Raw genomic sequence first — 22,966 nt, 5'->3', positions numbered from 1 at the left:
GGGTCTACCTGCTGCTACTACATATGCTGAAGGTTCTGAACAAGATCTCACACACGGTGTCTTCGTTACAACATCAAACACTGGTCAGAGTCCCACCTACACCCTCTCAATCTCTTTCTAACCGCAAACACATCTAACCCTCCAGCCCAGGAACGTCTGGGCAGCACTAAAATGGCATTCTCAAAACCAAAGCAGGGAGCTTCCACGAGGCACAGGAGTGGTGCTTGGCTTGCCAACCCGTTGGTGACGCTGCTCCTCAGCAGCTCGGTGGGTGCAAACACATGAATCGTAGCTGCGGGCAGGAGGAATATCAGGTGCATCTCTACGCCCCGAGGGCTCAACTCCTACACTTAAACCCCTCCCACTGGAACAGCCGGCTCCAGTTTCAGCCAGCGAGCGAGCGTGAGAACAGGTCCTGCTCTTGGGCACCGCCAGCCACCGGCTCCCGACCTAACCGCTCCCAGCACTGCCCGTCTCTGGTAAGTACCCATTTCTTCTCAAATTCAAGTTTTCTTTCAAAACTGCTCTCAGATGTATCTTGAACTAACTATATGGTTCAGTGAACCACCTGCCAGGTGTCTGCTCTGCCTTGCTCTACTCTCTGAGGATTACTCAGGACCAGCAGGTGCATCGCTGGAAAGGAGACCATTATTACAAAACTTTCAATAAGGCTTACACTTTATTCTAAGAGTACGAACAAGTTTATTTGGAAATTAAGTCCTCATTTCTACATAAAATTTAAACTAAAACTCAAACGTATGTGCTTATCTGTTCCTTACCTTAAAACTACAGTAAATTTCAACATTAAAAAATCATGTATATACAAACACATGTAAACATATATACATATGTGTTTAGACAATTGCTGAATTTACAGGCTAATTTTAAAACTTCCTGAAATTTAAAATAAGTACTGTCTTTTTTTTTTAAGGTTTTATTTATTTGACAGAGAAAGAGAGAAAGAGCACAAGCAGGGGGAGCTGTAGAGGGAGAGGGAGAAGCAGGCTCCCCGCTGAGCAGGGAGCCCAATGCGGGGCTCAATCCCAGGTCCCTGAGATCATGACCTGAGCCGAAGGCAGACGCTTCACTGACGGAGCCACCCAGGCGCCCCTAAAATAAGTACTGTCTTGACATGTGCTTACCAAAACAAAAGGAAGAAAACCAAAGAGGATCCCTAAATATACAAAAAGGGTTTTTTTCCCCTTACAAAGTTTCTCATAAACCTGTTACGACAACAATTATTGACCAAATGGCCAAGTCTGACCAAAGTCAGATTTTATTTAAGCAAATTCTGTCTACATTTATTATCTTTATTCTGCATTAACAAAGTCCTCCCAATGTCTCAAACTGGTATTGTTCGGGATAAACGAGGCAGGTATGCCGAGGGGGGCTGGCTCTGGTGAACAGGCTGTCAAACGTTGAAGCTGCATACATTTACTAGTGAGAGCGTATGTCTGTAACTTGGGATCTCTGGCTGAAACTAGAAAGAGACCTGGTTGTTTTTCCAGCTCCCTTCTTCTAAACTCCCTTCTAGAAAACTGTCTTTCTCCCTAGGTCATGGTTGTCCTGAAGTTTATCCTTCATTTTAAAGAACCAAGAGTCTGGGAGGGAGTGGCGGTTAATCACTGGAAAAGCTCAATTGGAGTAAAACTCACAAATCTCGTTCTTGCGACACCCCAGTGGGTAGGCGACAATGGCGTGTCCTTGGGTTATGCAATAACGCCACATCACAATATTGTAATTATAGCATGCCCTTCAAAACGCTCTACCTGACGAGGCTCCCTGCCAGACAGCCGGACAGCACCGAAGGGACCATTACAGCATTAGTTCAGTTCATAGGGTAACACACATGACAAGCATACTTAGCCAGCCCGTCACAGCAGTGTCCTATAAAGCTAAGCTATAATTACCTCTATTGTGTCCTATCAAAGTTACAAAAAAAATCTTTTTCTCTTGTCTGTTTTTTGGATTTCAAATTCCTTAGAAACTTTTTAAACCCCATGCCAGCCACTATTATTCTTATCTTAACAACTGGCAACGACATTAATTGTCCACACTTAGGAACCTATCGAAAGATAGTGCATTGGCAATTTAGAACTTCAAAAACAAGCAAACAAAACCCTGTGGCCAACCGAAACCACAAGTTGCTCACAGTGCTGTGTGGGCACTTATGCCCAGACGCCCGGCGGGCCTGTGAGCAGGAGCCCCGCAGGAGGAGAAATGCGGCAGCCAGGGCCGGCTCCCGGCACTTTCTAAGGCAAAAAAGTACATCAGTTCAATACAAGCAGATGTTTAAAATGCTTGATGTCACAAAAGGGGCATCTTTAAATAAAATAGGAAAACCTCTGGAAGTTCACACAGGGCCCTGTGTGTGGCTTTAAGTCACCACCCCCAAGGTCTCTCCCCTTCGGTGTGGACGCTGTGTACACGGGCCGCTTAGCCTGACAGGACTCCAAGAAGGATGTCACAGAGGCAGGCAGAGGACAGACGCGACCCCGCATTTCAGTGACAGCCACTCTGACCCTGACGGGGAGGGAGGGAAGGTGCGTGAGGAGCAGCTCCCAGCACTTCCTGCTGATCAAGAGTAAACAACATTGTGACACACAAACCTCCTTGGACGACCAAGCTAACATCTGAACTTTAAAACGTGCTAACACTGCAGTTCTCGAGCAAAAGCCAAATCAAAGGGGTCCTGCATTATTAGCAGCTCTCCAGATACAGATTAACTAAGAAAGACACATACCGTCTCCAGGAAAAGGCTATGTGAAACACCTCTCAGCACCTTTAGAAAAACCTCACCTCTCAATGCAAATCCAAACCTACTACAAACAGTTAAAGTTCTCGATTGTGTTGTTTTGGCAACAATACCCTTTTTGGGGAATATTTAACACCAGCAGCTGCCAGCAAGCACCAAGCCCAGCGGATACAAACTGGCCTGGCAGAGACTGTCACAAACCGTGTCCCTAAAGAGGGCGAGACTGATAAGGTCCCGGGCAGTCAGGTCGAGTTCCTTCACCCTGGTAACCCTCACAGGAGAACTCGCAGACTGACATCATGCTATGTAGGCTGTTCCCTTCGAAAGCTTACCATAGCCTCAATTTTATCCCACTTATGTCTCTGACATTACTGCCTTTTTATGACCAAGTGAATACGCCCGTCTCCATCGGCATCTGAAGCAGCTGTGCTCCCTTGTTTTAATTAGTGAATTGTGCAACCCTGAGAGGTCAGTTTACCCATAGTTACTAACACTACTGCCCCTGTGAGCCCAGCGCAGGCTTCCCTTCCCACAGGTCAGCCCTGGAATACTCTCACCTCCTAGGGCACCGGCGTGATCCCCGGAGAACCTATTTACTGTCCTTGTATGCTAACTGAACAAAGAACAAAAATTCAGACCAGAACTTTACACACAACATCACTTGATTGAAAAAAGTATATATTAACATAAAACCAATTATTACCCAAATTATTCTTCTAGGTGACACTAAGATAACTTAAATATAACTTGCCTCCTATAAATGTTTGATAAATTTATGTGTTTGCCTAAAAGTATCAGCAGCGCTAAACAAAACTGCTTCTAAAACTAACACATCATTATTTAACCCATCTGAATCATTCTCCTAAATCCTGAGGGAATTTTTCATTCATCTGAGCTCCGGGGTTTGGGATGCTGGTGGTGGTCTATCTGTGTCCAGTCTCGGTATCGCTAGACTCTGGGTTCACACTTGATAAAGTTTTGCAACTGTCATCATTTTGATCATGATGCTTCCAGCTAGTGATGAAATCACTTTTCGGATCTTTGCCATAACATATCCTATACAATCATGGGAACCTGACTTGCAGAGGTTCTCACGCCTTCAGAACCAGGGAGCGTGGTGAGACGTGCCAGCACACGCCCGCTGACTTATCTAGCTGGCCCGGGTTGGCTGGAATCGCTTCCCGACGGGCGGCAAGGAAATTGTGCTTTTATAGCCCAGAGCATACCTACCCCCCAAGGTATGGGCTGAACTCATAAAGAGTTATTTCACATTTTTCCCTTTAATAAGAGGGGAAGTTTAGAAAGACGCAAAGCTATGCTTACATGTTGAACATGCTGGGTTCTGACGCTGCCTTGCAGCCCCTGCAGCCACGCAGTGGGTGGGAGAGGAGGTCAGGGGCAGGGTGAACCAGTGAACCACGCCACCCCCCCCCCCCACTGCCCAGGGCTCTGCGACACACCCCCCTCCAGTCACGGTCATAGGGCAGCCAAAAGTCTCGTTTCTCACCCAAAATACAGGCCTCACCACTACTGCTCTGCAGAAACTCCTCACAACAGAAGGGCCACAGACATGGGCAGAAACCCCTTCTTGTAAATATCCATCTTTGGAAACAATGGATGATAATAGAGCAGTTTGTCAGTGGGGGCGGGGGGAGTGCTTTTTTTGTGTCTTTAAGGAATATGAATAAATGAGTAGAGAAACCAGTTTGCTGAGAATAAAATCAGAGAGCTTTCTCAGAAATGTAAGGTATCCAAGTGAAATCCCAAACTCCACCTGCTTCCACCCCTCCTGCCCCCACCGATGATCTCATCGCAGTGTGTGGGATGGCAAGGAAAGGCATTTCAGAGAAACTTAACTTTTATTTTGTGAAAACAAGTCTCTTCAATTTCCCATATGTATTTCTCTATTTTTAAAAGGCTGTTTTCCAGATGAACGTTCTAACCACCCAAGGTCTAGAAGGTGATGCTTTATCCATGAAATCCCACGAGGCCTCAGGACTGACCTCATTTGCCCAGTCCTTAAAGCAAAACTACATCTGAAAACAGTTTTGTTAAATCATTTCCTTTTAACTTTATTTTTAAGCTGTTTGAAAACATTTAGAAGCTGAAGCTCTTGAGTGAAAGAGCGGGCCCTGACGCCTCCCGTTGCCCTCCAGCCTCCCCACCCACACGCTTGCTCCTAGACACAGTCACTCCATGGGCTGGTCCGGGGCACCCAGCCACGCCGCCGGGCCATGCGAGATCCTCCCAGGCCTCATGTCTTTGTTCTCAGTTTCGGGTTATGAGGCAGAGAGAGTGCCCCAGGGGTGTGCAGAGCAGCCTCTGAAGGAAACCAGGCTGAGACCTCTGGTTAAGCCTGGGAGTGGGCAGGGATCAGGGAGAGGAGGGCCCTGGGGGAAGGTATAGAAGGCCAGAGACACCTGCAGCCCAGGACATTGCCAAGGACGGCCCCCGGCCCACTTCCTAAAGGGTAAGGCTAGGATAGTGTCCTACCACGATCCAACCATCTCTCAAACAGGCACCACCATTTGGAGGTAAGGTCAGGAAAGGCAGGCAGATGCCCTGGGCCAGACATGCTCTCAGCTGTCCACACGCATCTGTGTTTGCTGGCCGGGCAGGCATGGGGTGAGCGCAAGAACTTATTCCACAGTGCTCATGAGGTGGGCAGTGGAAACACGGCAGCGAAGGAGAATGTTCGGTCCCTCACAGGGCTCAGAAACTCACCTTGATAGCATCTCAAAACCATCTGAGTCAACATAAACACAGCACTTATATATTTGTATTTGAGACAGCATAAATGCTACTTACAGATAAAGCTGACTTTTCATTTGATTTTGGAAGCAGTAAGGTGGGACTGCATATTTAAATATTCTTTTCTAAGTACCAACAGGTAGAACACAACCTGATTAAACAGGACAGGACAGTCAAGGAGCACTGACTCCGTGTCACACTCAGACTTTCCCGGCTCTAAGTAAGCAATGTGAGTGTCACACACAGACCAGGCTCCCGTAGTCATGGTCAGCGCAGTCAGACCAGCACCACAGACTCCATGGACATGGATGGGGGGAGGGGGTCCCAACAGTCACTTGGCCTCAGTCTACAACCTTCCCGGCATCAGAGGCCTCAGGTCACAGGGCAAAGATTCCCAAAACTCAAAGAACTGCAGGTGTTCTCGGAGCTGACACTAGCATACCCTACTCTTCTTGGCCCCAGGACAACGCTTTCAGGTCAGACTTGAGGAAACAGGAACATCGTGGGGGCTGGCGGCCAGGTTACAAGTAGGGAGCAGCTGGTGTTCATCTCATCCTCGCACTGACGAGGATGGTGACCCCTCCGTACCTGCAGGTGATCTGTTATGACGCCGGGCTTACTCCTTCTCCACCCAACAGGCTAGTGTCCTGACCCTAAGGCTCTGCTCCTCTGTTGCAGCACAAGCCCCAATGAGCAAGACTTCCCCTGTCAGACCCACAACACGTGGAGCTGTCTGCAAATAGGAGCACCTGGAAAGGAAGCAAAGGAGAAGTAGCAACCGCCAGATCATAATTAGACAGGAGCCAGCAGGGATTGGACCAGCGAGAACACCAGCGCCTACACCACAAGAAAGAACATGAGTCTTCTCAAAGAGCGAAAACCAAAAAAGCCGCATTACATCCCAAGGCCTCCAGGAAAGCCCTTTAAGTATAAGTGTTTCCAGTGTCCTTTCACTTGCAATGAAAAGTCACACCTTTTCAACCACATGAAGTACGGTCTCTGCAAAAACTCCATCACTTTAGTGTCAGAGCAGGACCGCGTCCCTAAGTGCCCCAAATCCAACTCTCTGGACCCTAAGCAAACCAATCAGCCAGATGCCGCAGCAAAGCCCACCTCCGCCAAGCCTGTCGCAAACGGGCTCCCACACTTTGATGCCAAGCTCCAGCAAAGCCTTGCCAAGGACGACGCAAAGGAAAACCTGGAACTGCAGGCACGTGGGCCCCACAGGTGCCCAGGACAGAAGCCTGCTCTCCACGAGGAAGCAGCACCCCTGAGTCCAGCTTCAGAAGCCAGCAGGGCCACCCAGCCCATTCTGGAAGGCATTGTGCGGCCCTCGGCATTTGTCCCGGTGGGAGAGCACAGACTGAAAGGGCCAGAACACGCTGAGGCTCCCGAAGGGCTGGCACTGCCCAACCCCACGGCCAAAGCCCCCTCCTTCCACACCAAGTCTGCATTCCATGCTCCCAGCTACCCATGGAAAGCTGGCTCGCCTTTCCTCCCGCCTGAGTTCCCACACAAAATCCCTTCTACAAAGGGGTTTAGTGCTATTTCCCCTTATGTGCACCCTGCGATCCCAGAGTACTCGCCGCACTTTTACACAGAGCATGGACTGGCCACTATCTACTCACCCTACCTGCTTTCTGGGAACTCACCCGAGTGTGATGCCCCCCTGCTGTCCGTCTATGGGGCCCAAGACCAGAGGCACTTGCTGCCTCCCCCGGGGCCAGTCCCGAAGCACCTGAACCCCCCCTCGGCATATGACCATTACAGGTTCTTTCAGCAGTACCATTCCAACCTGCCAATCCCTTATGGGTTTTACAGACCAGAGTCTGCGTTCTCCTCCTACAGTCTCAGACTCCCACCCGTCTCGGGTATTTCCAGAGATCAAAGCTCCCACCTACTGGAAGAAGCTGCCCTGCTCTACCCGGCCTTGAGTCCCTCCAAGTCAAGTCCTTCCAGCACCCACAAAAAACACACCGAGTTTGAGAAGGAGAGCCCAACTCCCGATGCTAAAGATTCCTCCAAAGATGAGCAGAGGGACACAGAGGGAACCAAAATGAGCCCTCGAGCAGGCAGCGCAGCCACAGGCTCCCCAGGAAGGCCGAGTCCCACCAACTTCACACAGACAAGTCAGCCATGTGCCGGGCTGTGCGGCCTCTCAGACAAGCCAGCCTCCAGCTCCCTGGGAAGGCTCCATCAGCCCGAACACAGCCTGACAGCCTTCAAGCCTGTCAAGAAAAGCACCGAGTGCCCACATTCCCAAGCTCTGGAAAACAGAGACGAGTCTCCAAAAAGGTAAGAAATTTCATTTTCAAAATCTCCAAAGCATGTGTCTGGTTGTGCTCAATTAGCCAAGCTCATACATGCTCAAAATGCCTTAGACAGTAGCTTTTCTAAGCAAGGTTCCTACTAAGGCCTCTCTTTCCCTCTTCCAGTCTTGACGCCATGAACGGAGATGCTCCAGCTGAGACAGGAAGTGCCTCTCATGGCACAGAGGCCACCCCTTCCAGCCCAGAGGACGGCTCCAGGACAGCTCCGCTGAACCTCTCCAAGAAACCTGAGGTTAAACCAGCCACGCACAGCCCTGTGTACAAGGACTTTGCAGAGCTGCAGGACATGCCTCTTAATCTCTCGGTGAAAGACCCCTGCAATGCCCTGACTCCGAGACCCTCCTTCCACAACCCACTGCAAGAGGCAGGACCTGCCACCACAGCTCAGAACACTGAGACGGAAAGTTCCGAAGATGGGCCAGACCACACTCAGACAAACCAAAATGGCCTTGACACTGGTGACGTGCCATCAACAACCCATACCGTGAAGGCCCGGGACACGAGAGCGGTGGACAGCAGCGATGAGCAGAAGCAGACGGCGGCCGTGGCCCTCTGCCAACTGGCAGCCTACAGCCCTGGGAACGTCCGGGTGGGCGATGGGGAGCCCATGGCCCCGGAGTCCACCTGCCAACAAGATGCACCCACTCTCAGTGCCACGGAAAGCCAGGAGGCTCAGTGTGACCTCAGACCCAGAGGGCAAAAGAGGACAAGTCCAAGGGATGCAGGGAAGTCCCAGCAAGGAACTAAGAAGACAAAGCAGAGCGACACAGCCAGAGTGTTCACTCTTCGGAAAAGAACACGGGTGTCCTAGTGCCCGGCTCTCGCAGGTTGCAGACACACCTTCCAAAGTAGGTTCAGCAAATCTTCACTGGCGCCTTCGCTTTCTCAATGTAGTTTCTTTTTCTTCTCAAAAAAAAAAAAAAGAAAGAAAAAGAAGCTGCAATTTCAGTTCAGTTTCTGTAAATATTAAACATGAATATTCAAAGATGCTTCTACTTTTGGTTGTAAAAATATTTAAATGACTCATACTCTTAAAACTGAGCAGTTAAACACTGCCTTTTGTTTTTGTAAAATGTCACACTGAATACATAGACTAAAAGACAGCTTTTAGGTGTATGCCATCTTATAGGAAAGCTTTTAAAAATACTTTTCTTATAAATACCTTAGCACTAAAACAAACTGCTTTAACTGTTTTGCTATCAAATCTACTGTGTGTTTTCAAGTAAATAACAATTACTGAAAAAAGTGCCAGGAGAAAACATTTCCAGCACTGTCATTAAAGTGCCCTATGTAAAAACGATGTGATTTGTTACGAGTGAATAACACACAACATCAAGAGGCTATTTATGATTTATCTCCAGTAGGGAAAACACATTGCTGGTGCAGCTGTAGCTAGTGTCTTCCACTTCCTCATGACGCTACGGTGAACTTCCTGACTCATTCAGCCGCACTTTCCACTTTCTAAAATGATGTACATATCGCTAATTTTCCAATAAACTCATAGGTGACTTTAAGAATACATGAACTCCGTGTGATGCTTTAGTCTGCCACAGCAAACAAAGGCGATGAGAAAGGGAGTAAGGTGAGGCAGCAGTGAAACAGAAAGAGAGCACCTGCCCGTGCGTGTGTGAGTGAGCACACCTGTGTATGCGGTGCCACGACGCGGCCACCGAGTCCGGCACATGCACCCACCTGGGGCTCCCCAGGTCTCAGTTCCTACAACTGCCTCCTGATGGCCCACAGACGTGCCATCAACAACCCATACCGTGAAGGCCCGGGACACGAGAGCGGTGGACGTTTCCACAGGACCCCTTCCTCCCACCTCTCCAGAGGGCCCCTGTCCTCCGACATGTCACCTGAGGTGACAAAGGGCCAGTGGGCACAGCCGTGCAGTGCTGAGCCGTGCCTTCAGACAACCACACGCCGTTAACCCAAAACATCTAGGGTTACAACACAAACCCGAGGAACACGCGCACTTCCTTCACTAGCATGCCAGGGCTCTTTCATTTGCGTACACCAAAATGTTTTGACAAAGAACAAAAGTAGGATACCCCTGCTTTCCGGCAAGTCAACCATCCTGCAGAAGCAAAACCATACATCAGGGGCACCCTACAGACAAGCTCTCGCCTCGTGCTTTACACACAACAACACAGACCTTCCGTGTCAAGGGCCCAAAGATTCTGAGACCACTGTTTTATAGCTGCATCATCCTAAGTGGTAAGAAGAGGAAGCAGGGACAGTTCACGACGGTCCAGCCCCCCTGCAACAGTGCATCATGAGAGGAGACGCACAGCTCGGAGCTCTCGGGGAAGGAGAGGCCCTTACCACTTGCAGAGTCCCGCTGTGCAGCTGTGGGTGCCTGCAGCACCACGACTGCCCCTCCTCACTGAATCCCCCAGAGCTCACCATCACAGACAGCCACGCAGACCCCGGCAGGCCCTTCAGATCTGTCTCTAAAAGCACAATAGAAGGCGCCTGGGTGGCTCAGTTGGTTAAGCATCAGACTCTTGATTTTGGCTCAGGTCATGATCTCAGGGTCATGAGACTGAGCCCCGTGTCAGCTCCACACTCAGCGAGGAGTCTGCTTGAGATTCTCTCTCTCCCTCTCCCTCTGCCCCTCCCCCACCCCACGCTCTCTCTCCTGTCTCTCTAAATAATAATAATTATAATTTATAAAGTACATGGAGTCCTAGATCTTTGTAACAAAAAAACAGTCTTGCTGATTTTTTAACTATACTACCTTTCTGTATTTACTTGTGACCCAACTTATGAGCTCTTAGTTTTTAACCTTTACATATAAAAAGTAATAAACCCTCAAAAAGTTAAATATAGAATTATCTCCCTATGACCCAGCCATTCCACTCCTAAGTATACACACCAAAGAAGTAAAAACAAAAACTCAAACGGATATGTGTACACCAATATTCAGAGCAACATTATTCACAAGTCAAAAGATGAAAGCAACACAAGCATCCACTGACAGATGAACAGACAGATAAAATGTGGAATATCCACACGATGGAATATTAGCCATACAAAGGAATAAAGTTCTGACATGTGCTATGGCATGAATTAACCCTGAAGACCTCTTGCTCAGTGAAATAAGCCAGACACAAAAGGACAAACCTTGTACAGATCCACCTGTGCGAGGCACCTACAACAGGCAAATTCAGAGGCCGACAGAGGCGTGGTTATCAGGTACTGCAGGGGAGGGGAGAGGGGAGCTTAATGGGGACACGGTTTCTGTTCAGGATGATGAAAAGTTTTCAGAAACAGTGATAATGGTTGTACAAACTGTAAATGTGGTTGATACCACTGAATTGTACACTTAAAAACTGTCAGCAAGGCAAATGTTTATGTTACTTACGTTCTATAATGTTCTTTAAAAATAATATACCAAAACCATTAAATCACATATCTTATATAGGTAAACTGCATGTTAGGTGAACTGTATCTCAATAAAGCTAAAGGGGTCCTTGAATTCGTACTGAAGAGGAAAACAAAATGCTGACAACAACCCTTCTGAAGAGCCTTCCCAGCAGCCCCTGGCAGTCTGCCCCCACCACCAGCTCTAACCTTCACCACAACGCCACACTCCATGGGGAAAGAGGGCATGTGTGGGTGTGAAATGAAGCACACACATATTCATCAAGGAGAACAGCACTTTAATTCAGAAGGGCAAAACAACTACTTCACATACTAAGTCAAAGAGGTCTCATGGTATTCACTTCACTTTCTTTTTTTTTTTTTTAATTTTTTATTTATTTTTAAGCAATCCCTATACCCAATGTGAGGCTCAAACTCACAACCCCGAGATCAAGAGTTGCACATTCTTCCGACTGAGCCATCCGGGCATCCCTGATTCACTTTTCTTACAGACTGGAGTGTCCAAAGGTTAAAATCGGTGAGGCATGTGGTCCTCAGAACAGGAAGGTGCCAGCACTGTGTCAGGAACCCTGGAGAAAGCAACCCCTCCCAGGGCCCAGCTGCTCCCTTGGGAACAGGTACACAGGCCTGTGGGGAGTGACAAGGTCAGGAGAGGTCGGCCCTCTGCAACCACTGAGCTGCAGTCACAGCCAGGCCCCATCCACCAACGCAGGTAGACTCCGGGCCCCACGGGGGACACAGGACCGCCTCTGTGGCTGACTTTGGCTCGAGGACCCCAGCCCCACCCCCACCCCACAGCACCCGGGGCCAGAAAGTGACTCTGCCAGCCTTCCTGTTTTCTCTCATCGGCACTTCTCTAATAAAATCTCTGCACATTTAATCCTGTCTCAGCATCTGTTTCTGCTCAGAGGACCCAGACTAATGCTGCAACACTAGTCAAATGCTCGTTTTTGGATGATGTCACAGAATATGGCAAAGTAGGGAACTCCACAGATCGGTCCCTCCACCAAAATAACTATTAAGCCAGCAAAACTGACAGACTCAACTTATTCAGAACTCTGAAATCTCATCAAAAACTTACAGAAACCAGGAGAGTGCTTAGTGAAGAAAGAACCTACAAAATTTCAGCACTTAAGGAAATCTGTTAGGTCACTGGCTGTCTGCAGATGTAATGGAACCAAGACTTGAGTGACCAGACACAACAAGGAATACAGTCGTTGCAAACAAACTGGAAGAAGTCACTAAATGGACAACGATCACCTTCAATAAGCAACAAGAGCAAACCCCTGGGGGCGGGTGAAAACCTGATTTCCAGAGTTACCGCATTATAGTATTCAAAATGTCAGTTTCCAACAAAAAACTACAAAGCATACAAAGAAAGAGGAAAGTACACATATATTTCAAAGGAAAAAAAGAAAAGCAGAGGAATTGTCCCAGAGGAAGCCCAGACATTGTACTAAAATCAAAGACTTAAATCAACTCTCTAAGACATGCTCAAAGAGCTAAAGGAAACCAAGAAAACAATATCCGAACAAACACGGAATGTCAATAAAAAAAAGAAACTACAAAGAGACCATATAGAACTTCTGAAACTGAAAAACACAGTAACAGACATGAAAACTTTAAGCGAGCTGTACAACAGCAGATTTGAGCAAGTGGAAGAAAGAATCAGTGAACTTGAAGACAGGGCAATTGGCATTATCCAGTCTGAGGAGCAAGAAAAGAAGATAAAGAAACAAACATTAGCCCCAGTCACCTCCAGAGCCTGCGCCAAGACAAAATCACTGTTCCCCAGGCCTGGCACCGTCCTTCCCAGGCAGGAGACAACACAGCTCCCTGAGACCCTGCCGGGCACAGCAAGGGCCTGCAAGAGGGTTCAGCGCACATGGAAGATACCACCAGTCTGGAGGCAGGCAGCCAGCCAGTCAAGGCCACACGTTACATCTTCTAGATTTTAAGCAACAGCTTGACACTTCTCACTCATGACACCAACACCCACATTTTCTCACACCAGCAGCTAGTGACCGATGGGAACCTCAACATCATAAGTTATGACGGGCACATGCATATCAGTCAGTCTCAGGCACAAAAAGCAGAGAAAAGGCTCTATGTCCTTCAAGTTAAACTGGAGTTGGAACCACCCAGGCAGGGATTTCACCTTGTCTGTGACACACTCAAAGAAGACTGCTGAGCTGGGTTTAATCAAAATGCAGGACTTCGGTGCAAATGACACCAACCAGAAAGTGAAACAACAACCATGGAATGGGGGAAAATACTGCAGATCCTGTACCTGGTGAGAGACTTAAATCCAGAATCATAAAGAACTCACAGCAACAACAACAAGACAGGCCAATTTTTTAAATGAGCAAAGGATTTGAACAGACGTTTCTCCAGCAAAGATCTCCAAATGGCCAACAAGAACATGAAAAGATGCTCAACATGATTAGTCAGTCACGGAAATGCAAATTAGAGACACAATGAGATACCACTTCACACCCACTAAGAGAAAAACAAGCATTGGGGAGGATGTGGAGAGACTGGAACCCTCACACACGCTGCTGGTGGAAATGTAAATGTTACTACCATTTTGGAAAACAATTTGGCAGCTCCTCAAAAAGTCAGAGTTACCACATGACCCAGCAATAGAGACCCAAGAGAACTAGAATCACATGTCCACACAAAAGCTTGCACACAAATGTTTGTAGCAGGTGCGCCTGGATGGCTCAGTCGTTGGGCATCTGCCTTCGGCTCAGGTCATGATCCCAGGGTCTTGGGATCGAGCCCCGCATCAGGCTCCCTGCTCCGCAGGGAAGCCTGCTTCTCCCTCTCCCGCTCCCCCTGCTTGTGTTCCTTCTCTCACTGTGTCTCTCTCTGTCAAATAAATAAATAAAATCTTTAAAAAAATAAATAAATAAAAATAAAGACATTAAAAAAAAAACCCAAATGTTTGTAGCAGTTTATTCATAATAGCCAAAAGGTGAAAAATCCAAATGTCCATCAACTGATGAACAGATAAATGGTGTGGTGTATCCATACAATGGAATATTATTCAGCCATAAAAAGGAACAAAGTACTACTGTTGCATGCTATAATATGGATGAACCTTGAAAACATCATGCTAAGTGAAAGAAGTCAGGCCCAAGACCACTACCATCGATGCCATTTATAAGAAATGACCAGCAAAGGCAAATTTAGAGGGACAGAAAGCTGATCATTAGTTGTCTGGGGCTGGGTGTGTTCAGGAGAAATGGGGAGTCACTGCCCCTGAGCACAGGGTTTCTTTGTGGGACAATAAAAATGTTCTGAAATTAGATTATGATAATGGTTGCATAGCTCTGTAAATATACCATAAACCACTGAACTGTACACTCTAAATGGGTGAACTTCATGGTATATAAATTTTATCTCAGTAAAGCTGCCACAAAAATAAACCGAAAGATTAAATAGAATCTTGAAGGTCTAGGAGCCCTCCTCACGCTTCACAAAGCCAAGTACAAAGCCATTACTTCTGACACCCCACAGCTCAGGTGCTACAGAGGAAAATGCGGGGCCCTACCCATCTCTGCAAAGATGTCTTTATTCTGGACAGAAGTCAACTCCCACGGTGCAGAGCATGTGTGGTGACACAGCCCAGGAAGGGGCCTTCTCCATCCTTCACAGGTGTCCTTCCCTTCTGTCCACAGAGGCACCACCAGCCACACCCAGAGCTGATCCCCACCAGTCAGACAGGGCTTCACATGGCCACAGCCCCATGCTCCACCTCCACGTGTCTAGGTCCAACAGCTGGGACATGCAGGCTTGGAGCCCAGTGGTCCCTCTACATCTACTGCACTGTGCCCCTGTCCCCCTGCTCAGGCCGCTACCAAGCTTCCTCCAGCCCTCCGCCTCCACCCCTTGCTGGTGTGAGCCGTGATGTCACTCCACGTGATAAATACAGCAGCAGTGCACAACTTCTTAACAGGCAACAGCACCCCCACAGGGGTGAAAACCAGTCCTAAGGGACAAGAAAATCTCAGACATTACAATGGTTCGTGGCTCTCCAAATCCAAACACAAAGTATACCTGTGGTATTAAAATTTCACAGCAGGGAGAAGAGGCAGTCAGAAAATCAGAAACGTCAATACAAGAAGGAAGGCTGAAAGACACAGGTCTAGTTTGCTCTCTCCTGCACACGAATGCGCTAGGCAGTGAGGGCAGAGGCCTGGTGCACGCTCACGGCAGGCCACGCCGGAGACACAGGGTGAAATGAAGCACCCAACACGCTACGAACAGTCCTGACGATGCAGAGCACACGTGCGCAGTACTTACCATCCTCGAGTCGGGAAGGGAGCAACAGGCCTCTTCTGCCCAGTTCTGCCAACGCCAGACAGCCACCATGCCAGGCATTGTCCGTCTCCTGAAAACTGAGACACACACAAAGCCTGAGACTGCAGTGCTCGTTCCAGCTTCTCCCGCCGTGTACACAGACTGCAGGTCCACATCCTGTGCCCAGGAGCCTCCCTAAAACCCACTCGTGAGTTTTCCAACTGTCGGCTGGCTAAATAAATAAAATACCGCAATTTAATTGAAGGTAAGCACTGTGTTCAGTATTTCTCTTCAGATCTCCGATGACAAGCACAGGTCCTAGGTGGGCTCCACATGCTGCCAACAGAGAAAGCGGTCCGCAGATGTGTGTCAGCAAGACACCCAGGCTCTACACAGGCTTCCTGCCACAGCAGCTTGTGCCGGCTGACTACACACCCAGCGACTCACCCCGTTCAAGGCACTAAAACCTGGGGGCTCGTAGCACAGTGATTCTATCAAATTAAGGCTAGACTATATTAGCAGAAAGGGGCAGGGAGACCTCCTTTCCTCCTTTCCTGGCTTAAAGTAGAGATTAAAAAGTTAGAATGAAAGACCATTCAGAGAACTGTTTTGCACTATTTGAAACACCGGCTTTTAATAAACAATTATGCCAATTAATCAAGTCATAGTAAAATTTTATATCTAATAAAATTTTTCCTGAAGTGGTGTGGAAGCTCTCTTGTTTACAAGTGCCCCCCTGGCATCATGATTAGTGAGAAGTGTTTCTTAGATTGATAAAGCCTGTCCTGAGAGTTTCTACATTTGGCTGCCAATATAAACATGGAAATGCATTTCACCAAAAAGCAAGAGATGTTATAGGGCTCTTTCCTATTCTAAATTTATCAATCTGATAGCAAAGAAATGTTTAAGAAAACCAACTGAATTGCATTCCTCGCTAGCAAAAAGCACAAGAACATTCAGAAAGGAGAGAGTGTAGGCTTGTCTGTTCACTCAACAGATACTCAGCAAGTCCCACCCGTGCACCAGGGCCTGCAGACACAGACTCCCTGAGACCGACACGGACTCCGAGACAGACACAGTGCTGCCCCGTGGACCTCACCATCAACCAGTGCCAATTTCTACTTCTAATTATAAATTCTTAAGTTCCAGGTATTTTTTAAAATGTCTGTCCCAAAGGCTATTTGACCACATCAAAATTTAATATTGCACTTTGTGTACTTCAGAACTTTAACTGGAAAGAGATGCTTTATGCTTTTCATAAAACTAGATAACGTTTTAAAGAAACTTATAAAAGATCAGCATTATGATGACTCAATTATCAATAAAACCATCACCAGTTACACCAATGTCCATTTCCAAACTAAATGTGTGCACTGCTGCTTGTCAACAGCTATGGAAAGGTGGCATGACCTTCTGTCAGGCCTATGGCCTGAGGGGGAACAAGGAAGACCATCACCCTGCTGGCCGCTACTCCGCCCACTCCAGGGGGTACTCAGAAACAGTGCCTCCCCCACACAGCACCTGGCTTGCAGCCAGACTTCTGCCCTACTCACTCTCTCCAAGGCCCAACATGCACAAGCAGACGTGGACAGGGGGTTGCTCCCTGGGGCCAAGGGGGTACCCCCAAAGGTTTCTCAACGTCACAGAGACTCTGAGAAGTCACAGCACCCACAGCACACCCAGGACCTGGGACCTGGGGCTGCAGTCCATCTGCTAACTGGAGACCCCCTGTGCGGCTGAGCTCAGATGGCAAACACAAGGACCCTGGCCAGGCCAACGGGGCCTTGCTCTCCTCCTCCCACAGGCCCTCTGCTTCTGCCATGGACAAGACTGCTGGGTCTAGCATACACTATCTCTGGGGTAATGCTGAGGTAATGCTGCCGGGGCCAGCGAGGGGCTACAGCACTATTTTCTAAAGGGGGGGGGGGGGTGGGCACAGGTACTGACGGACAGCCGCACATCCAGGGGGTGGGACATAGGGAAGGGAGCAGCAGCTGAGGGATGATGCCCATGCTGCTCACACTGGTCCTGTGGGGCTCACTGTAAAACCCCCTGGGGACATGTGTGGCTTCATTCCACAGAACCTGGCCTGGAAACAGAGCAGGGAGTGAAGGGGCAGTCCTGGGAGTGGGGTGTGCTCACAGTTAATGGAAGTAATGTTCTTGCTGACCCTGTCAGCAAGGCCTGTCCCAGAAGAACACAAAAGAAGGGACAAGATCGTAGCAGCAGCTGTACCAGGTCACCAGCCAGTCCTGCTGCCCCCACCCCACCGCACACGCCCTCCACCCAGCAGGCTCCTGCTTCTCAGGGTCTTCAAACATTCTGGGCTGGGGGTGACTCCTTTCTGTGCCAGGTTCTGCAATCAGGTACTTCATACCCATCCAGGAAGAGGCTGCCTCTGCACTCAGGTCCTTTCCCTCAACGTCCTGCTTGTCACTTTGGGCTGTCAGCCCTGGGAAGCAAGAGCAGTAAAACAGTTTCCACCCTCCACAACCTAAATACAAAAATTAGAGGAGTTCATTAAAATGACAAGACAAACGCAGAGAAGTGCCTGCAGATTAAACTAACAAGGATGAGTGAAGTAGACCACAGGTGCAGGCCAGGACAAAGGGCCATATGTCTGGCCAGTAGAAAACATGTTCTAGAAGTTTGATGGAGACACATAGGCCAAGAACCCCGGGCCGCCAGGCAGATGTGCAGAGGCCAGAGGAGGGAGGGAGGCGCAGGAGCACCGGAACGGCCCCCACCAGGAAAGCTGGTACCAGGGACGCCGCCAGCAAGGGGCTAGAGGGCAGGGGTGAGGAGAAGGAAGGAGGCTGGGCAACTAAGAGCCCGAGGGCAGGCTAGGTAAAGAGACAGCGTTAAATCACCAGAGGGCCCATGCAGAAATGCTCTCAGGAAGGAAACAGAAAAAAAGACTTGAGGCTGACCTGCCGTGCCATGGGCAAAGGGACCAGGGAGGAAAGGCTGGGGGTGCAGGACGTTGGCCCTTTCCACCCTCCTAAGACCTGGCCCAAATTAAGGCTAGACTAAAGAGCAGGATGCTCCACCACAGCCACACAAGAGCTGCCACTGGTCGCTGCCCAGGGACTCACACCTCTGTGCTCAGGACCAGCGGGATCCAGCATCTTCAGCACACCCATCACCACGCCACCAGAAAAGAAGTCCAAGAGGATACCCTAAAACAAGCCAGCAGAATCGCCACGTGGACAGGGAGCACTTTCTTTCCCCAACACGGGCGTTCCAGAGTCACAGCAGGAGCCTGGCAGACAACCGTGAAATGTTTCCACTGAAGAAACACTGGCCACACAAGCAGCGTCACTCTGACATCCTGCTCCCTGAACTCCTCCAACTGTCGCTGAGCAGGCTGGAGACAAAGTGCCAGAGAAAGCCTGCTCCAGAGGAAGCACACGTGCTCTGTGGGTGCTCCCAGAGAAGCCTCGGCAACTGACGTACATGACTGAGCACCCAGAAGTGCAGGCAGCTCCTCTCCCTACATGCACGCACTGGCAGCCCAGGAAGAAAAGCAACTGGGGGCCAACCAACAACACCCCTTCTTAGAAACACCTGCTTCCAAAACCCAGAGAGAGCTTTCCACAGGCAAAGTTAAGAGGCCTCTGGGACTAACCATACCAAACATGCTTTGCACCTGAGAGTGCACCCAAGAGCGCACCCGAGAGCACACCTATGCTGCCCGGGTCTCTGCCCTGCCCCCTGGCCTGCAGGACCCAGGCTCCGACCCCAAGGACCCACGGCTTGCACATCCCTGCCCACGCCCGCACCATGGGCCGGCCAAGGGCCACCCAGACGTCTCTGAAAGGCTAAGCCAGATGCAACACAACCATTACCACGTGTGACTCTTGTCTTTGTTTTTTTAAGAGGGGGAATGGGGGGAGGAGCAGGGGAAGAGAGAGAGTCCCAAGCAGGCTCCAAGCCCAGCACAGAGCTTGACTCGGGGCTCAACCTCACAACCCCAACAGAGATCATGACCTGAGCCAAAACCAAGAGCCAGATACTTAACCAACTGAGCCACCCAGGTGCCCCACCACACACAGCTGTTTGAATTTAAATCTGATAAAATTAAATAAAATGTAGAATTAAAAAAGAAAGAAAGTAGAATTCAGCCTCTCTGTAAGGCCAACAGCACGTGTGGCTGGCGGCCATGAGGCAGATCCAGAACACGCCTCACCAAAGACGTTCTCTCAGACGTCACCCCTGTGACCCCAGGTTTCTTCGAGATTGATGTATGTCCATGTTCAAAACCACTTTTTTCTTCTTAAAGAGGTTTTTAAATGTAATGGGATTTAAGCTGATAAAAGAAATATAACAGAAATAACTAGAGTTCTCAAATTTAACTTCAAAAGGAAAACAAAAAGGCTTTGGGGGCTCTGACAAATAGCTCAGCTGAAAGAAAATGTAAAAGGATAGAGAGAAAGAACAGCCGCTGCTTTTAACCAGAAACACGTCTCCTTTTGATCTTCTCACATACCTGAAACAATCCAACACAGACCCAACCACGTCATCCGCCAGCTCTTTGGGAAGCCTTGCAGCCATCCTACCAATTCTGAAAAAGAGAGGCGGTGCTCCGTCAGCATCGCCAGCCCGCTGTGAGTGGCACAATCAACGAGGAACTGTCCCCAGCAATTTCCCTCCCTCCAGAGAATGGGAAAGAGAGGCAGACCCAGAGTGAGCCTCACACACACTCTGCTCTACAAAACGCCTGTTAGGGAGCCTCATCCTAGCGACATACACAGACCGACACAGGCATCTCCTGAGGGGAGGGAGACCGGGGGGGGGGGAGGGCGCCCACAGGGCAGCAGCCTGCCGCTGATGGTCAATGGCACCCAGCAACAGGCCACCACCCTCGGCCTGACCCCTCGGGACCACCCCCCACCTGGCGGGCTGCCCCACATCCACACTAGACACCTCCTGACTGGATCAGCATCCCTCCCGGCACATCCCACTCCAACCACACGGGACTCTGGTTCAGAGGTTGCCTGCTGCCAAACACCTTCTCCATGAGGGCACCTCTCTGCAGGCTGTTCCCTCAGGCACAGCAGAGGACGAACACCACTTCCCCTCTCAGGGGCTCTGGGATTAGATAAGGCTGTGTTAGCACCTGCTCCCTACGTGGAGCACTGATGAGGGGCTGCACTGATGAGGACATGGAAGAGCAAGAAAAGGAACATTTGGAAAAAAAAAAAGGGCAAATTGGGCTTGCTCATAATTCTGCCCACTCTAGCCAGAAAGGCTAGAAAATGAAGGAGCCTCATTCCCCAGTTATGATCTTTAAAATCAGAACATAAAGCAATAAACATATATTGAAAAACCATTCTGCCTTCTAAAAGCCTCTAAGCTGTTCGCAGCTCTCAATTGCACGTGAAGTGCTGAATGACAGAAAGTGCTCAGCAGACCATGGGGTGTTTCACTGACAAGCCATCAGCCCCGGGCCCAGCTCGCCCAGTGGGACGGAGGGCACCTACCCTTTGGCCGCAGACCACCGCACAATCGTGTCCTGGTCCTTCAGCCCGACCAGCAGCCGCTCTGCAACAACACAAGAAGGCCAGGGCCATGAGCTCTGTGCACTCACCCTGGTTCTAGGTTAAGTTCTTCACTTCCCAGACTGAAGGTGTCCCTCATGAGCACCGTGAAGGAAATCACACGAAGAATATTAATTCTAAGGAAAAAACATTTCCTTTTCTTTGTTTTTAAATAATCATTTAAAGCCAACTCTTGCCATTGTTGCTAAAAAGTAGACCTACCCATCAGGGCAGAAAGCACCAGTGAGGAAGACTTCCCAGAGATCAACGTCTGCAAGAGGGTGCAGAAAAGGGGCTCTTACTGGGGTCTCAGGCATAGGCCAGACTCTAGGAAGAGCCACACAGGGGCCCAAAGGAAGTGGGAAGATGTCAGAGGCCTCTCGATAAGGCCCAGTCAATGGAAACCTTGACCAAGGGCACCCAGGCAGCCTGGGAAGGCCCAACATGGAGGAAGGACAGGAGCCTGTGAAGGAGTCAAGTTCACTGTGACTGGGGCAGTGTAGGACCCCAGGAGTGGGGGGGAGTAGGTGAAGAAGCACAATGTGAAGGGGGGAGAATGGACGTGAGAAACAGTGAGAAAGCACCAGAGGAGGTGCAATGCTGTGCCTCATGGACAAGGAGACTGGAGCTAAATGGCAGTGGGAGACCCTACACAGTGGGGGCAGGGGGAACCGGACGAGGAGGGGTGGCTGAAGGCTGGCAGGGTGTGTGAGGCCGCTGCAGTGGGGCTCTGCCCCGCTCTCTGAGCAGGAGACACTCCCTCGGGTAAGCGTAGGGCAGGGCCCAGAGCTCTTCAGGTTTGCAGTGGGAGGGACACTGCAGGTGCGTGCGGCACGGGGCCAGGAAAGCCACCACTCCATCTCTCCAGGAGAAGGCCTGAGGCCATGGGCCGGATGCACCCAGGTAAGGCATGGTGGAGGGCTGAGGGCAGTATACTGAGGTAGAAATATGAGGGCTCATACATGGGAAGCAACAGTAAACAGAATGACAGGGCCCAGGGCCCAAATGGTCGTGGGCATCAGGACCGAAGGCCAGCAGCCACAAGCTCCGTGAAAGGTGAGGGTGGGCAAGGTCACGGAAGGCCACATGATGCCAGCACAAAGAGGGGAGGAAGGCATGCACCTCAGAGGAGCCTCACCAGCGCCCCCAGGACCAGAGGGCAGCAGGCCCACCGCAGGCTCACCAGGAGGCTGCAGGGACCCTACCCACCTATCACGCTCTCCACCTCCTCGGGGATGTCATAGTCTCCGTCGCTGTCGGGAGTCTCCACGTGCACCACCGACTCTTTCTGACTCTGGGCGCAGCGCTGCAGGTTAGCAGCCAACGAGCGGCAGCCACGCTGGTACCTGCACACAGAGACATTACCTCACACCTGCTGCCACGCCTGCTGGAGCCTCTGAGAGAAATTACCCTGACGACTGAAATCAATACTTTGGTGTCCCTTAGAATCTTAAAGGTTCCTGTGAAAATTCCATGTGTTTTACAGAGACGGGATGGAAAGAACATGGAGTATAGCTGGTGTCCACAAGGGCTGCCAAGAAAAGATAATGCCAATCTGAGCCACAGAAGAGAGGTTCTGCGCTACTCAGAAACCCTCGAGTGCTGTGTAGTGTCAGGCAGAAAGAAGGTGGGGGACGGGGCAGGACTGCAGGAGTGTGCCTGACAGAAGCAGCAGGGAGGGCACTCATGGGTCCCGTGGGTGTCAGCCTTACTTACAAGGCGCTCTGCCTCCCGTCTCTACAGGCTCCAGGCCCTTCGCCACCCTGGACTCTTCAACGCTTCAACTCTTCCCCAGAGCCTCCCTCTCAAGCCCCAGCAGCCACAGCCCTCCCCCGACCGAGCTGAGGCCACAGGCATCATCCGTGTGCCGTGAGGACACTGGCACGGGCTGGCTCCGG

General features: G+C 49.9%; 2 protein-coding genes across 4 annotated transcripts in view; one reads left to right on the top strand and one right to left on the bottom strand.

The window, feature by feature from the left end:
• TBCD (tubulin folding cofactor D) overlaps positions 1-22,966 on the bottom strand; it is a 155,503-nt gene that overhangs the window by 95,939 nt on the left and 36,598 nt on the right. For 2 of the 3 annotated variants that reach the window (XM_036092856.2, XM_036092866.2), the window contains exons 10-13: positions 22,278-22,414; positions 21,012-21,072; positions 20,018-20,092; positions 15,532-15,626 (exon numbers count right to left, since the gene is read on the bottom strand). In XM_036092856.2, coding sequence (XP_035948749.1) covers positions 15,532-15,626; positions 20,018-20,092; positions 21,012-21,072; positions 22,278-22,414 — 368 coding nt within the window. The remainder of the gene's footprint in view (positions 1-15,531; positions 15,627-20,017; positions 20,093-21,011; positions 21,073-22,277; positions 22,415-22,966) is intronic. The other variant, XM_036092871.2, reaches the window with a different exon arrangement.
• On the top strand, positions 6,363-8,825 carry ZNF750 (zinc finger protein 750). The gene is made up of 2 exons (XM_036092886.2): positions 6,363-7,801; positions 7,942-8,825. Exons 1-2 carry the CDS (start codon positions 6,363-6,365, stop codon positions 8,645-8,647), a joined length of 2,145 nt encoding a protein of 714 aa, XP_035948779.1. The 3' UTR covers positions 8,648-8,825.

The sequence above is a fragment of the Halichoerus grypus genome, chromosome 2 (assembly GCF_964656455.1).
Source record: "Halichoerus grypus chromosome 2, mHalGry1.hap1.1, whole genome shotgun sequence".
NCBI classification, from domain to species: Eukaryota; Metazoa; Chordata; class Mammalia; order Carnivora; family Phocidae; genus Halichoerus; species Halichoerus grypus.
The sequence above is the reverse complement of the archived record's forward strand: the minus strand, read 5'-3'. Positions and strand labels throughout refer to the sequence as shown.

Coding starts and splice junctions, on each gene's coding strand:
- ZNF750 (XM_036092886.2), top strand. CDS start 6,363: ATGAGTCTTCTCAAAGAGCGAAAACCAAAAAAGCCGCATTACATCCCA. Junction 7,802..7,941: donor AGAGACGAGTCTCCAAAAAG/GTAAGAAATTTC, acceptor TCCCTCTTCCAG/TCTTGACGCCATGAACGGAG.